Genomic DNA, 14,850 nt, shown 5'->3' with positions numbered 1-14,850 from the left:
ACCATTCCACTATAAAGAGATACTTGTACAGATATGGTCTTCATGGAAGAGTCATCAGCAGAAAACCTCTTATAGGTCCTCAGCACAAAAAGCAGCGTTTGAAGTTTGCAAATGAACATATAGACAAGCCTGATGCATTGTGGAAACAAGTTCTGTGGACCGATGAGGTTAAAATAGAACTTTTTAGCCGCAATGAGCAAAGGTACGTTTGGAGAAGAAAAATCTATGGATAGACCTTAAAAGAGAAGTGCGTGACACAGCCCAGAAATCTCAAAGAGCTGGAAGACTTTTGGAAGAAAGAATGGGCAAAGATACCTCAAACAAGAATTGAACGACGCTACTTTATGCACATTAATCCAAATGTTTACATGGGGTGCCCAAACTTTGTAGCCCCACTGTATCTATCTAGCAGAGATGCAAGTAAATGCTGAACTGAGCTGTTTTTTCAGTGTTAAACACTGCTGCTGGTATTCATGCACGACTGTTGGTGAGTTACAGAGGTAGAAGACTCACTCAGATCATGTATTGCACTAAAAATAGAGTTCTAGAGTAAGAAATTACTTGTCATTTACAAGTCCTGCCTTCAACATCTTCCTTAAGTAATAGTACAAAAGTCTTATCAAAACATACTTAAAACGTAAAAGTGCTCATTATTCAGTGTAATATATCTTATTTTATTGGATTATATTATAATTCAATAAATTATACTAAATATGAAATAAAATGTTTAATTTAACTCAAGTAGCCTACTTGTACATAATTATTTTCTAGGGTTTAAAAGTTATACAGATTTTCAAATTTTCCCTTCATACTTCTGTCGGAATGGGTACGAAATTGGCATTGACTTTAATTTGAAAAGGTATTAAAAAGGTCTTGAGCCTTGAAAAAGCCTTGAATTTAAGTACGACGCTCGCTGCAAAGATGCATCGCAAAGAGGTCTTAAATTTGACTTACTAAAACCTGCAAGAACCCTGATTAAGGCATACAAATCTGTATGTGATAAAGCCAAGTTTCCATTGTGCCCTTGAATATAAAATTACAAAAATGCTCAGATATACATGAAATCCTAACTCCTCTTTAGTTGTTGTTTGCTACTTTGAGAAGGTTGAGAAATGGAGGTCTTCACAGGTCTGGAAGACTCACCTAAACTCTACGACTGAAAACAGGTCAGTCTCATTTGCTCAGGTTCAGCTCCGGTTTATTTAAAGGAAATCTGAGTTCAACCTGCAGGTAAAAGCACAGCCTCAGGTCAGATTAAACTCATGTGAAATCTGATTTAATGAAAAACCTCTAGAAGTGTACACGGCAGCTCTGGATAAACACCACAGAACAAACAGTTCAGTATTTGTTTATCTACACTAGATTCATATTTTATAATCAGAAGTTAATCATTTCTACATTGTTAACTTCCTCCACAGCATAGAGGGAAGCTTTAATCAGGAGCAATTCAATCTTTGAACCAGATCGCACATATTCTTTCTGATTAGTTTCACATTCATCCGTTTTTCAGCATCCCGGATGCTGTGGGGCTACAAATGAAGTCGGAAAAATGAAGAAGAAAAAAACAGTGGAAACAGACATTTCTAATAACATAGAAAAAACTGTATATGATAAGCTTTATACTATTCATAAATACATTTTTCTCACTAAATTGTCTTCAAATCTGCATCAGCAATATGCAGTCGTTGATAGATGAAAAGATTATCAATTGGCAACAGTCAGACCCTGGCCCCGTCCGAAATAGACCCATGGGTAATTCGAGTCTGTCCACATTCGAATGGAGAAAGAAAACCGCCACTGAGAGTCTCTGCAGCACACCAGGATCCTCCTGGACCTTATTAGACTGGAGATAGCTCTCTGCTATGTCAACCTGTGAAGACCTCCAGTAACCAGGCCTGCCTGTTAGTGGTGTTTGTGTTGTGGTAACCAGATGTGTGTATGTGTGCTGGGTATGTGTACAGGTGATGGGGCATCACAATGCCCAGTTGGATCCTCTGGGAATCAGCTGTGTGAATTTTGATGATGCGCCGGTGAATACCGGCTTCCAAGACGTTGGTGAGAACGCCAGAACTGAGAAAACAAACAAACTGCTTCCAGCTTTTGGTGTTAATGTTGCTCTTCCCTCCCACCCTCCCTCTCTCTCTCTCTCTCTCTCTCTCTCACTCTCCCCCTCTATTTCTCCCTCCTTACTCTTTTATACTCTCACCCTGCCGTCGTCAAACCTTGTACTTCTTTTTTCTCCTTGTTTTTGTCTCAAATCCTGTTCGATGTTGATCTTTTTCTATTTCGCCGTTCCTCCTTTTCTCTATCTTCGCTTTCTTTTACTTTCTAAATCTTCCACGCCGTCCTGCTTCTCATTCTTACACCTCTCTTGCGGTTATTTTGTTGCATGTTGTTTTTTCCTCCTCCTCCATACTCTACTCCATTCCTATCCGTCCTGTCCTCTTCACTCCTCAACCTACACCCCCTCGTCCTGTCCTGGGTGGGCTCTGGGCTGTTGTCACTCCCTGTAGATTCGAGGGCACCATGTGGCCCAGTTGGACCCCCTCGGCATCATGGACGCCGACCTGGACTCGTGTGTCCCCACTGACATTATCACCTCCTCCGACAAGCTGGGTGAGGAGCTGAACCCTTAGAAAACAACCCGTCTTCCCCCTGTTGTCTCCTGGTCTGCCATGCAGTTTACTGGTAGTCGGAGGAAGTTTGTTACTGAGTATATTTCCGCAAGCTTGTCTCAAGCTGAAACCTTGTTGTACATCAGGAGAATTTCTTGAACCTTCTCATGTACAATACATGTTTCAAAAACCTTTTCCTGAACTGGAGACTTTTGAAATGTTTTTGTGTACGATGAATTTTTCAGAAAACGTTCTTCATCAATTAAATGTAACTGGAACGCTCTCATATATGTTGAATGTTCTTGAAACCTTGTCTAACTTATAATCATGTTTTTTTAATGAGAATATTTAATTTCTACATACAATAGAAATAATCCTTCTAGAACCATTTCTGAAATTTTCTTGTATACAACAAATCTCTACAAGTCTCTAGAACATCTAACTTCCCGAACACCTACTTGTGTTCTTTAAAATGAACTTTCTTGTATACATTGAATGTTTTTTTAACTTTATTTTTTCAACCTCAAAACTGGAACCATCCTCTTTACTAACGTTGTGAAATAGTCCCCTTGAAGGACTTTAAGCTTTACTAAAACGCCTTTAGGTAGGTGTGTTGAGAAAGATCCTAATTAGATTAATTGGAGATCTTAATTGGATTCACTTTAACAGAAATAGATTTGGCCCTCGGGTGGCCCTCATTTTCCACTTGTTCCATTTGTAAAGGAACAACAATGACATGTGGGCCAGAATAAAAAAAGATTAGCTTTTCTTTTGAGCGTTTTTTTTATAAATATATAAAATAATTGTATGTAATCTTATTGCGCAAATGGATTTTTTTACATGAGCACTTCGCTGTCAGCAGCATTTGGATTAGTTGGTGTTGAGCTGTTAGCTTTGTGCTAACTGTGCTAGCTGCTCTGGAATCTGCAGCATCTATAATCTGATGGTGGAAACTTGCTGCTGCAGTTAGATCTGTGTTAGCTTTCCCTTGTTTGGCTTCTGCTCTGACTCGTTAGCTCTAAGCTGCAGCCTCGTTAGCTTGTTGTATCAGTAACTTGCGGCTTGTTTCTGTTGGCTCATTGCTCTTAAAGACAACAAGCAGCAACCTCCGTACCTGAAAAATTAAGCCTCTGCGCAAGTGCCTTAAACCTGCATTCTATCTCATTTCCAGCTGGGGGCAACTCCACTAGCTCCAGGAAAGGCGAAGAGTTTGCAAAATGCAAACTCTTGGCTTCAAAACATCTGTCCACAAACTAATGGGCAACGTCACCGATTCTACGTCCATTTTTTATATAAAGTCTATGAGAGAGGCTGAGGTTTATATGTCATTACTGTTTTTAAATGGGAATCTTAATTGTCTTGCCTACCCGTGTCTGCCTACATTTATTTTTGATTCCTCAATTTGGTAGAATCTGGTAGAAACCGAGGCATATTTAGGGAGAATTCATGTTGAATGTGGTGGTGTCAGTAGAGAATGAGGTGTTTTTATATAAAGAAATATAAAGAGCAGAGAAGTGTTTCCTTCTTATGTTACAAGTTGAGAAACATTTTTCCGCTGCAATCAATGATGTAAGCCGTTTTCAGACTTTGTTCAGATCTATTTTTATTTTTTTAGATTTACCGGTGAATTTCAGGCCTTTCTAACCATATGTTAACAAACCAAGGAGGAAACAAATCCCACTTTGCAGAAAAGTCTTTGGCTGAACTGATGGGGAACCAGTGATAGGGGTCAGAGTTGTTGTTTATTCAAAAAAGTTGGTTACTTCTGTCTTAAGCCAAGAACAAAGAGAGAATTTTCACTTATCAGTTAACTGCTAACCTGCTAATCAGACTGAGTAGAGATTGTGTTCGACCTCAGGTTAGTCGTTTTGTGTTTGGGAGACAGTTTCAGTTGAAACCAACTCCGTGGTTGAGGTCATTTGGAGTTAATTTAACGTTTGTTGCATCGATTCAAAGCTCTAAGACCATACTGACTGAATGATTTATTAACTTATATTTTACTGTTATCAGATTTTCGGGTCAGTATGAAGACAGAAGGAAACTGAATTTTTTAATTTGTTTTTTTGTCTTATTAGATGGGATAACCCTGTAGTGTTATAGGTGTGACCTGGTCTGTCTCTACGGTCTTCCTTCAAGCTCTCTTGGCTAACTAACTGCTAATTAGCTTTAGCTTTTTCTAACTGTGCTCTGTCTGTTTTTACTGCAGTAAAACTGCTGATTCACCATCTGACATCAGCACTGTTCAGTCCCTCACATTCAAAACACTATTTACACTTTTTTACTCAAAATGATTGAATAGTACTCAAGCTCACACTGTTAAAGGGACAGATTGTGAAACATGTTTTTTGAGAGCACACAAGCTGGTATGTGTGCAATGTGATTGAAGTTTGTAGTGAAAACTCAGTGTGTCAGTGTTTACTTCAGGAATTAGTCGCCTACCTGCTGCGGTGAAGGTGACCTGTGCAGAATGGCTTCCTGTTTGGGAACTGCCTCAGTGTGGGTTGGTTGTGGTATGGCTTCTGTATCCTCAGCATGGTGTGCATCCCTCGTTCTCCACCACTTCATTCTAAAATCACCAGACCTTTGGTCCTTTTTTCAAACAAATAAAAAGGTGGTGGAGACATTGAGATGCCGGGGCAGTTGTTGTGCTCTGTTTTAGCTGTAGACGGTTGTGGCAGTGTTATAAAATGGTTGTGGGTGTCTGGTTTAAAGCAGGTTGTAGGTCACTAACCGTGTCCGGGTATTTCTTCCTTTGCTACCACCTGCTGACGCCCCTTCCAGACATGGCTGTGTTCAAGGAGAGGCTGAGAATCCTTACGGTAGGAGGTACGATAAACCACAAGGCTTGTGTGTCTCTGCCCAGTGCTATGAAGGCAGTAGTTAATCTTTAGTGAAATATTTTAGTGTGCACGTCACATCTACAGGAAGTCAGGAATATGTTTCTGTCATCCTGATTTCTTGTAGAGTTTGCTGCACCAGGGAATGGGATATAAAGAAAAGAGATATTTCATTTGGTTCACTGTCTTTGCTTTTATCAAACTTGTTTCTACATGAGTTAATAAATGTTAAGCCTCCAATATCTTTGGACTTTGGGGAACCACAGTCACCACAGCAAAAAGTAAATTTTTCACACGCAACTTCAAACATTTATTGTATCAGAACATTTTCCAGAAGTCTTTGTTGTCATTATTATACAGTAAGATAAACTGATTCAGGTTTGCACTGATGCAGCAACACAGAATACAGTATACTACACTGTATTTATTTAAAGCTATAGTGTGTAGTTTCTGTCTCCCCCATGAGGAATTCTAAGTTGTGACAACAAAATTGTTGTTGCATCCCCATTACACAAGCCTTACATTTATCACGCATTACCCCTACCCCTCCTCCACACAGTTGCTAGTAGCCAATGAGGACATGGAGGATTAAAACACGATGGACTCTTCAGAAGAGATAATTATCTTTGCTTGATTTCCTGCGCACAAACGTCACCGGACGACACTAGTTTCTGAACATAGCCATACTGAGAAATACAGAGAGAGTTGTGTGAATTAGCCTTGTATCAACTCATTTGGCAATGGCTTGAATGTAACGGACGTTCGTTAATATAAAAAAAGTACGCACTAAAGCTTTAATATGGATCATTGACATTATGGCCCATATTATCATATAATGGCCCGATATCATCAATATTACTTCCGATACCAATCCGTGCATCCCTAAATTGATTATGTGCTGGTAAATGGAAATGTCTCAGCAGCAGGAATACAATAACTGATGTATTGATGAGTAACTTAAACAAAAAAATAAAATTATGTACATTAGGCTCACTGTTCTTTACTCCTGTGGAAAGATTGTTTATTTGATGGTATCAGACAGTGAATCACAGTGAAATATCCCTTTTAATGCCTCAGTACACAGGAAACATTCAGAGGAAATTCACACAATTTTCAAAAATATAAACATTGAAATGTACAACATGAAGAATGTTTGCTGCCTCGGTCCCTCCTGAATGTCTCCCGTGTACGGTTAGTTAGCTTTGTTAGCTTCTAGCTGCTGTTAGCTCCCTGCTCTGTCCAGTAGAACAGTTTGTAGAACCCTCTGGTAGAGGAGTTATCTCTCAGAAAAGAGTTCACTAGGTGACGTCGAGAAATAATTCTAAAGTGTGGCCACAAATTATGAAGGTTCAGGTAAAACATATCTTCACTTAACACTTTTAATATTTTCCAGACCTGAAGGTAAAGATATCATAAAGTCATAATACTGCATTCCTTATTTCCACTGAATAACATTGACATTTAGTTTTTTTAATTTTAGTGTTTTCAAGAAGGAGCTTTTAAATTCATCCAGACACATTTTATACACCAAAAATAACTGCAAGATCTATAAAATCAATGAATATTATAGCACCATAAAATCAGTTGGTAGATTTTAATTTACACTATTTGTATGTACTTTATTTACGTACTTTTTGTACGACTTTATGTATGTAACATCTTTCAAACACAATGTTTAAAATTGCTTTACAGTAAGAAGAAAATACAAAGATGACACAATCTACTGTATGTAATTCCAATGTGTATACATCACAAAATATGCTATAAAATGAAGAATAAGCCAAAAATAACAAGTTGTTATGACTAAAGCCGCAATGATTAATCGATTAGGTGTCAATTATTAAGTTAATCGCCAACTATTTTTATTATCGATTTGAGTAATTTTCAAAGAAACGTCAAAATTCTTTGACTCCAGCTTCCTAAGTGTAAATATTTTCTAGTTTTCAACTTCTCCTATGAATTTAAACTAAATATCTTTGAGTTGTGGACAAAACAAGTAAAGACGTTTGAGGACTTCATGTTGGGATCCGGGAAACCCTGACAGTTTTTACTTTTTTCTGACATCTTTAAGACCAAACATCGATTAATCAAGAAAATAATTTACAGATTAATCAACTATGCAAATAATGGTTAGTTGCGGCCCCAGTTATGGCGATGCTTGACTGAAATTTCTGTCCTTGACGTCAAGAGGAGAATTGAATTTATGAGTGCTGTTAAAACAGTTTCAGCAGCTCTTCAGTTACTTTAAAACACGCTTTAGTCAGTTTGTGGCCATAAGTTTGAAAATAATTTTCTCCACGTCACCAGGTTGACCTGCAACACTGGCTGAAATTTTCCCTTTTGGGCTGAACTTCCCACAAGTGTATTTTGTAGTTATAGTTGAGTTTTTATAGATTATTTATAGTGGAAAACCTTTGTGATAAATAAAGTGAAAGAAAATGTTACTGCCAAAATACAAAAACTGCAAAAAATTTCAATAAGAATATTTGCTGTTTTTGTATTTTGTCCAGAATACTGTTAGGGGAGAAGAAAAAAAACTCTAATCACAATTTGGATTGGGTGAAAAACAATATAAAATGAATTAAAAACAAGTGCATCACTTGTAGAAAATGTTCAGCTTGTGTTATTTAGCAGTGTTACCTTGTATGATGTTTCAGAGCAGAACTGTTCCGAGCTGGTGCTCTGTGTGTTTTTGGATTTCTTTCTTTACATTAATGTCTTTAAGCTCTCTAATCTGTTTTCTGTTTAGTTCCCATATATCGGACTTTTGTAAACTAGGAAGATATCAGTAGTTACTAATATAACTGTAGTTCTAACAATGTGTGATGATCTGTACATCATCTGTGGCAGCCTCAAGAGAATTGGCTGAAGCTAAGTTTCCATCCACTTGTCAATTGAATTATCTAAGTTCTAAAAAAAAATAAAAAAAAACTCATGCAAATAAAGCTGGTGAAAGTATGTTTCCATCCAAAGGCTTTAAAGCGAATAAAAACCTGTGCGTAATTATTTCACTTGCTGTTTTGCAATCAAATTGCTATACCAAATTGATTTTAGACATTTTAAGGTGTTTCCATTCATTTTCGCACTGAATCGCACAACATGCAAGCAAACTTTTGTGAACAAAGTTTTTCTAGACAAAATAGATTGTGCCATTTACCAACAAATGACCAATATTGCACAAGTTATGATAGTGCTTATGTGCCAACTGATAGCGACATATCAAACTATGATAACTATACGACACTATCAACACATTGCTATGTTGATGCAGATGCAACTTGGCTTTTACTGTTCATCCGGCACCGCTGCGAGACAACTGTAAATCCATCAAGATAAAATCTGATGAGACCGAAATTTTCCTTTGAGTTGATATTCATGAAATTCCATCAAACTTTACTGTTTCCATAAGGCATTTTTCATTCAATATCACTTAATTTGGATAAAAACGTGTGGATGGAAACATAGCTACTGACAGACTTGATTCCTGCAGATGATGTTATTGTTTTCAGCTCAGGACTGAACTCATTGCCAGCTCATGTCAGTGTCAATATTTAAGAACAACAAATATTAAAGCAGTTGGACTTTTTTTGGCATGCCAACAATAGAAATGAGCCACTGAGCCTTGCAGCTCTGAATCTGCGGTAAATATGCAAAATGTTGTGTTCACAGTTCACAGTCAGACTTCCTGTCACAGTTTAGTGTTGGCTGCAGACGGAGGGGTAAACATCAGAAACCTGTCAGTTTGTGTCTGTGGCACTGTTTGTAAAGATGTGTTTTAGCAGAGAAGAAGAGTGTCGTCTTGTATTATATTTCCTCTCCTCCCTGACTGCCTCCCCCCTCGCTGGAGGAGGCAAGGAAAGGTAGTGAGGAAAGTGAATGAGAGGCTGAGCAGTGACCCGTCTTCCTGCAGTCTTCAGCGAGGCTTGGCTGTCAGTTGTGTGATTGGTTTGTGACTGCAGTGCTTCTGAGTTCTGTAACTTGTGTTGGCTCACTGATTGGCTGCCCAGTTCAGCCCTCTGTTTTGAGTTAGGAAACTTTAAAGGTGGTCTCGTGGGATTTAAAGATCATTTATAGTCCACAGAGGGATTTCAACCAGGGACTATTTCCCGCGACACAAAAAAACCACAATCTACTTTCTCTCTCTCTCCATCTTTCCTCCATAACACATTCTCTACCAACTGTCTCATCATCAGTTTGAAGTTACAAAGTGACCCATAACCCCAACCCCAGCATGTAACTTATCTTGACATGATTGAACATGATTATTATTCTCTTAATTTAAGTACATTCAAAAACTATAAAGCTTTATAAATGTTGTTGTAACATATTTTTGAGGCAGATATTAGTTTCAAAACAATACATAAAAACTCGTGCCACACTAAAAAAGGAATCCTTTAAAATTAGGTTATTTAATATATTTCACAGTAAAATGGGCATGATTTAGGTATGCCCCACCACTTATCTGATTACCCAGAATTATCCCCACCACTAATTTGATATTAAGTGCATATGCACCTCCAGTTATTGTAACTACAAAGTTTGGACTGCAGTGTGGGGTCTTTCCTCCAAAGATTGTTATAAATAATAAATATGTATACGTAAGTAAAACAATTTTTTTTTTAAACATGAACTATTACACTCCAGGAGTTTATAAATTAATTAAATAATTAATGTGAACAGGTGCCACAAACACATTAAAGATGTTACTTCCCCAAACTAAAGAGGAGGAGGGAGTAAATCATGCCTTACAAATACAAATTCAGCAGAATGCAGGAAATGAAGTGTTTGATGCTCGACATTTCCTGGGGTAGGAAAACCCACATACCCACAGACACAAACCACATCCACATTTGGTTCTTTAGAGAGTAATAGTAGCAGCAGAGTGTGTGTGTGCTCCTGGTAATAAAGGAATATGTCAACCAGTGCAACAGTGTGGCTCAATAATGTTTTCATGGCACGAAGATATATCCAGCTGTGATACACACACATTACTTATTAGTAGATACATTCACTGCTGGTTTGAGTCTGAACATGAATAAGAAATGTACATAATACCAGCGGAATAATCCTGAGATCTGTCATGTCTGGTTTTATGTGTGAAGCTGCTGATTGGCGCAGACGAATGATACTATGTCTCCCTTTTTATTTTTTATTTGTATTGAACCGCAAACTGATCCTCATCCCGTCCTACTCATTGTAAAACCACTCAAACTTCTGTTTCTGCTGCTCTGTCCTCTTCTTTCTTCTTCTTTGCAAGTTTGTCTGTCTGTGATTTGGAGCAATATCTGGCTGTTGCTGCCTATTCTCCATATTGTGTTAATAATGCATATTCACTACTGACTCAAATAATGCATTTCATTTGTTGTTTGTTTGTGTGTCTGTCCATCTCTTTGGTTTCCCTCTGTCCGTCCTGCAACCTTTTCTCACCTCCTCCCCTGTTTTTTCCCCCTCCTCCTTCCCCTTCTGTCCTGTGGTGCATCATGGGACATGTAGGTTTCTATGGTCTGGATGAGTCCGACCTGGACAAGGTGTTCCGGCTGCCCACTACCACCTTCATCGGTGGCTCAGAGAGCGCCCTGCCATTGAAGGAGATCATCCGCCGACTGGAGGTAAACACACATTTAAACCAGCTGTGAATATCACTTTTTTTTCACAGGTTTTAGTAATATCTAACTCGAGTCAGAGTCTGAACGTTTGTGTAGAAGATGCTAGCTGTACAGGTGATACTCCTCTCCCTCTGTTGGTCAGATGGCGTACTGTCAGCACATCGGTGTGGAGTTCATGTTCATCAATGATTTGGAACAGTGTCAGTGGATCAGACAGAAGTTCGAGACTCCAGGAGTGATGCAGTTCACTCTGGAGGAGAAGAGGACACTGCTGGCCCGCATGGTCCGCTCCACCAGGTAAACACACAACACAACACACCTCCATCTACCTCCATTTAGGGATCTCACCATACCAGAAATGTTAAAGTTGGGCGTCCAGATAGCTCAGTTGGTAGAGCAGGCGTCCATCTATAGAGGTTCACTCCTCAACGCTGCGGGCCCAGGTTTGACTCTGACCTGCGGCCCTTTGCTGCATGTTGTTCCCTCTCCCTTTTCATGTCTTTAGCTGTCCTGTCAATTAAAGGCCTAAATTGCCAATTTTTTTTTTAAGTCAATACCAATAACCTTGAAAATCCACGATTCTCGAAACCCAACTTGATACCACTGTAAAAAAACAAAACAATCCCATGAACTTCTTTTATAATGTGTATTTCAGGATAAGAATAACAAGGATAACCTTTTTTTAAGTGTCTTTTTTTTCAATCTTTTTTTTTTCAGTTTCAACTTTCTGTTAGGAAGAAGAGCATGATTAAAATGCTGACACAACAGGAGACTTTGAGTCACCTCACATCTCCTGTGTCTTGGCCAAAAAGTTGCACTTGAACACACCGCAAAGACTAAAGTCTAAGGGTAACTTGCACGTATCAGCAGCAGACTAGAACACTTGTAGGCATATCTGCTGCCCCCTTCAGGTCACGAAGAAATGCATCTCCCGGTACCTTTTGGTACTGTAGAAAAATGAATGCCGTTATGTTTTCAGAATTTTGGCATTGACTTGATACTAAAGTATCTTTTTTTTGTGAAATCCCTACCTCCATCTACCACTGCTGTTGGTGAAGTGGATGATGATGATGATGATGATGATGAAATGTGTATGCACTGGTCTGTGAGAGGAATTGCACAGTTTAGAAGAAGCAAAATTGTTTGTATGAACCTATGATTTAAAAAGTGAGCGTTGTCTGTTGTAACAAATAATAAAATATGTTAATCTGTGTGTGTATGTTTTTTTTTTTTTTTGTGTGTGTGCGCAGGTTTGAAGAGTTCCTGCAGAAGAAGTGGTCTGCAGAGAAACGTTTTGGTCTGGAAGGCTGCGAGTCTCTGATCCCAGCTCTGAAAACCATCATTGATAAATCCTCTGAGAACGGGGTAGAAAACGTCATCATGGGGATGCCTCACAGGTATCGCACACTTATAAACTGTATTTACAGTGTTTGTACACACATACACTCATAACATACTTCCAGTCTCGTTGTTTGTACATTCACCACTTTCTTCTTTTAGGGGACGTCTTAATGTTTTGGCTAACGTGATCCGTAAAGAGTTGGAACAGATTTTCTGTCAGTTTGACTCCAAACTGGAAGCTGCTGATGAGGTAATTTAATTGCTTTAGTACCATTACTGTTGTAATAATACTGCTGTTATTACAAGTTACTGCATACAGTAAATACCGTTAATAGAGAGAACTGGACCTGCAGGCAGGTAAACTGGGGTACAAGCACCCAGGGCATTCTTACTCGGGACACCCAGATAACCAGACTGGGCTGTTCATTTAATACCTCATTAATCAAATTATCACATTTATGCAAACATTTTATAAAAATCTAGTTTTAAATATAGTATTGCCATGAATAATGTTAATGTCAACATTATAGACAATTGCCTGAGCGGTTATATGGTTTTGTCGTATTTCCTGACCCTGTGCTCCCATTACTGCTGCTGTCATATACCACCGCTACCAAACATGATTGTTTATGTTATCTGTTTATCAAAAGTAAAGACTTTTGACTTGTATATTATTAGTTTGACTCTGAACTATCTCTCAAATCAGCCTCAACCGTTTTCCATTAGTTTTTTTTCCAGCTCTTAATTGGTGAACTGCCCTCCAAGTGTTTCCCAATGTTACCACTATATGGGTGCATTAAGGTACATACAGACTGTATCGTAGCTTTGCCTTATATTTGTCTTGCAGCATAGGCGCTGATACCGTTGGGCTCGAACACCAACAGAAAATACTAAGCACCCACTGAGCACCCACTTGTGCCAGACTGCCAGTAGGCTACATTTATTTAAAATTAAACATTGCAGTTGGTGCTAAGCGGCGCGTCTGTTGTGGTGTGATTTGTTGTTGCTGTCAGTCCCCTGCTCCTTTGATTCTTAATTTCCCACAAAGCTGATTGCGGTTACCTGTCAGTTAAACTTTTCATCTCCAATCCTATTTGTATTTGGAGTCGGTTATGGCTGTAGCCTTGAGACGTCCCGTCTCATGCCCTCCTGGGTGGTGCTGTCCCCGAGCTTTGATCTTTCAAAATAAAAGCTTGCGTCTGGTTTGCTATGTCTTCGTACTTTGTTTTTTTAGATGTTTTTGAACTAAACTGTACGGAATAGTGATTGATTATCATTTATTTTGTTGGTAACGGTTGTTGTATAATCGCAATATTACACTTGAGGAGGCTACACTTCAGTGATGCGCCTTTCGGACCTCAAAATTAAACCCTTTCATGTAATAGCCTATGGCTTAAACACACGTCAACGTTAAACGCTGATGCAGTTTTAAAAGTTTTATGATTTCAGAAAGGAGGAGGTTAACCAATATTTTATATTATTTTTTGTTGTCAAATTTAATACCCATAAATGCAGCTTTCAAATTATATAAAATTATATAAAATATTGGTTGACCTCCTCTTATCTTTATTTTAGATTTTTTTTTTTTTTTACTGTTATGAATTTGCAAATAAAGCATTAACAAACATAACAAAAAATGTAAAGCCATTGCAGGTTTCATCAAATAAACAACAAATGTTGACATCAGGGAGACAACATTGACATCACCAAATCTGCCAATGTTAGGCTTTGTATGGCGTATCGTTAATTTAAAAAAACGTTCAATTAATTGCGTCATGCGCAACTTAACCGTGACTTCATTTAGAAAATAACTCACAATTTTGTATTCTGAACATGATGGGAGGTCTCATGGGAGCCATAAACTCTGCCGAAAAAAATAGTGTTTTCATTAGCGTGATAGCTGTACTGTTTAGTTAAAAAACATCCCAAAACACCAGGACGAAGACATAGTGGACCAGACTCAAGCTTTTATTTTGAAATGTTGAAGCTCAGGGACAGCACCAGCCGGGAGGGCATGAGCTCCTAGCCGTACTACAGCACTTACTGTTAAAAAATAAGTTTGGAGACACTACCTTATTTAATCATTAAATTAATAAATATTTTTGTGTTGGTGTGGTTCATAGGCGGCCCTTGAGCACCGCCAGCTGCTAATAGAGACCAATCTTATTTCTCCAGGTTGGAGGACGGCTTGTTTCGATGAAACAATGTGTCATTTGTGATTTAATATAATTTTGCTATAGAGTAATTGATCCCAGAAGTTTGAATCTGTAAATATCTTTCATACTTGGCTCACGTTTACAAAACCAAAAGCACAAATTAGGAATCTGTGCGCACAGTTTATTAAACCGAGGGAACAGATTTGTATTTTGTGCAAAATACACTTTCATTTTTTTCTCAGCTGACACCAGGTACATGTACATGTGTGTTTGTCTGCCGCTGTCCATTTTTTTT

The 14,850-nt window shown here is 38.4% G+C and overlaps 1 protein-coding gene and 1 long non-coding RNA gene across 4 annotated transcripts in view; one reads left to right on the top strand and one right to left on the bottom strand.

Moving 5' to 3' along the window:
• Positions 1 to 10,141, bottom strand: part of LOC116690009 (uncharacterized) — a 16,223-nt gene extending 6,082 nt beyond the window's left edge. The window contains exons 1-2 of the long non-coding RNA XR_004332132.1: positions 10,131 to 10,141; positions 2,130 to 2,134 (exon numbers count right to left, since the gene is read on the bottom strand). This is a non-coding gene — a long non-coding RNA (uncharacterized LOC116690009). The remainder of the gene's footprint in view (positions 1 to 2,129; positions 2,135 to 10,130) is intronic.
• ogdha (oxoglutarate dehydrogenase a) overlaps positions 1 to 14,850 on the top strand; it is a 46,692-nt gene that overhangs the window by 17,581 nt on the left and 14,261 nt on the right. The window contains exons 4-9 of one of the 3 annotated variants that reach the window (XM_032516575.1): positions 2,514 to 2,616; positions 5,397 to 5,441; positions 10,946 to 11,061; positions 11,201 to 11,355; positions 12,309 to 12,455; positions 12,559 to 12,649. In XM_032516575.1, the coding sequence (XP_032372466.1) occupies positions 2,514 to 2,616; positions 5,397 to 5,441; positions 10,946 to 11,061; positions 11,201 to 11,355; positions 12,309 to 12,455; positions 12,559 to 12,649 (657 nt within the window). Of the gene's footprint in view, positions 1 to 1,961; positions 2,056 to 2,513; positions 2,617 to 5,396; positions 5,442 to 10,945; positions 11,062 to 11,200; positions 11,356 to 12,308; positions 12,456 to 12,558; positions 12,650 to 14,850 lie in introns of all 3 variants that reach the window. The other 2 variants (XM_032516576.1, XM_032516577.1) reach the window with 2 other exon arrangements.

This window comes from Etheostoma spectabile, chromosome 5, assembly GCF_008692095.1.
Source record: "Etheostoma spectabile isolate EspeVRDwgs_2016 chromosome 5, UIUC_Espe_1.0, whole genome shotgun sequence".
Taxonomy (NCBI): domain Eukaryota; kingdom Metazoa; phylum Chordata; class Actinopteri; order Perciformes; family Percidae; genus Etheostoma; species Etheostoma spectabile.
This window is presented reverse-complemented; position numbering and strand designations above follow the sequence as displayed.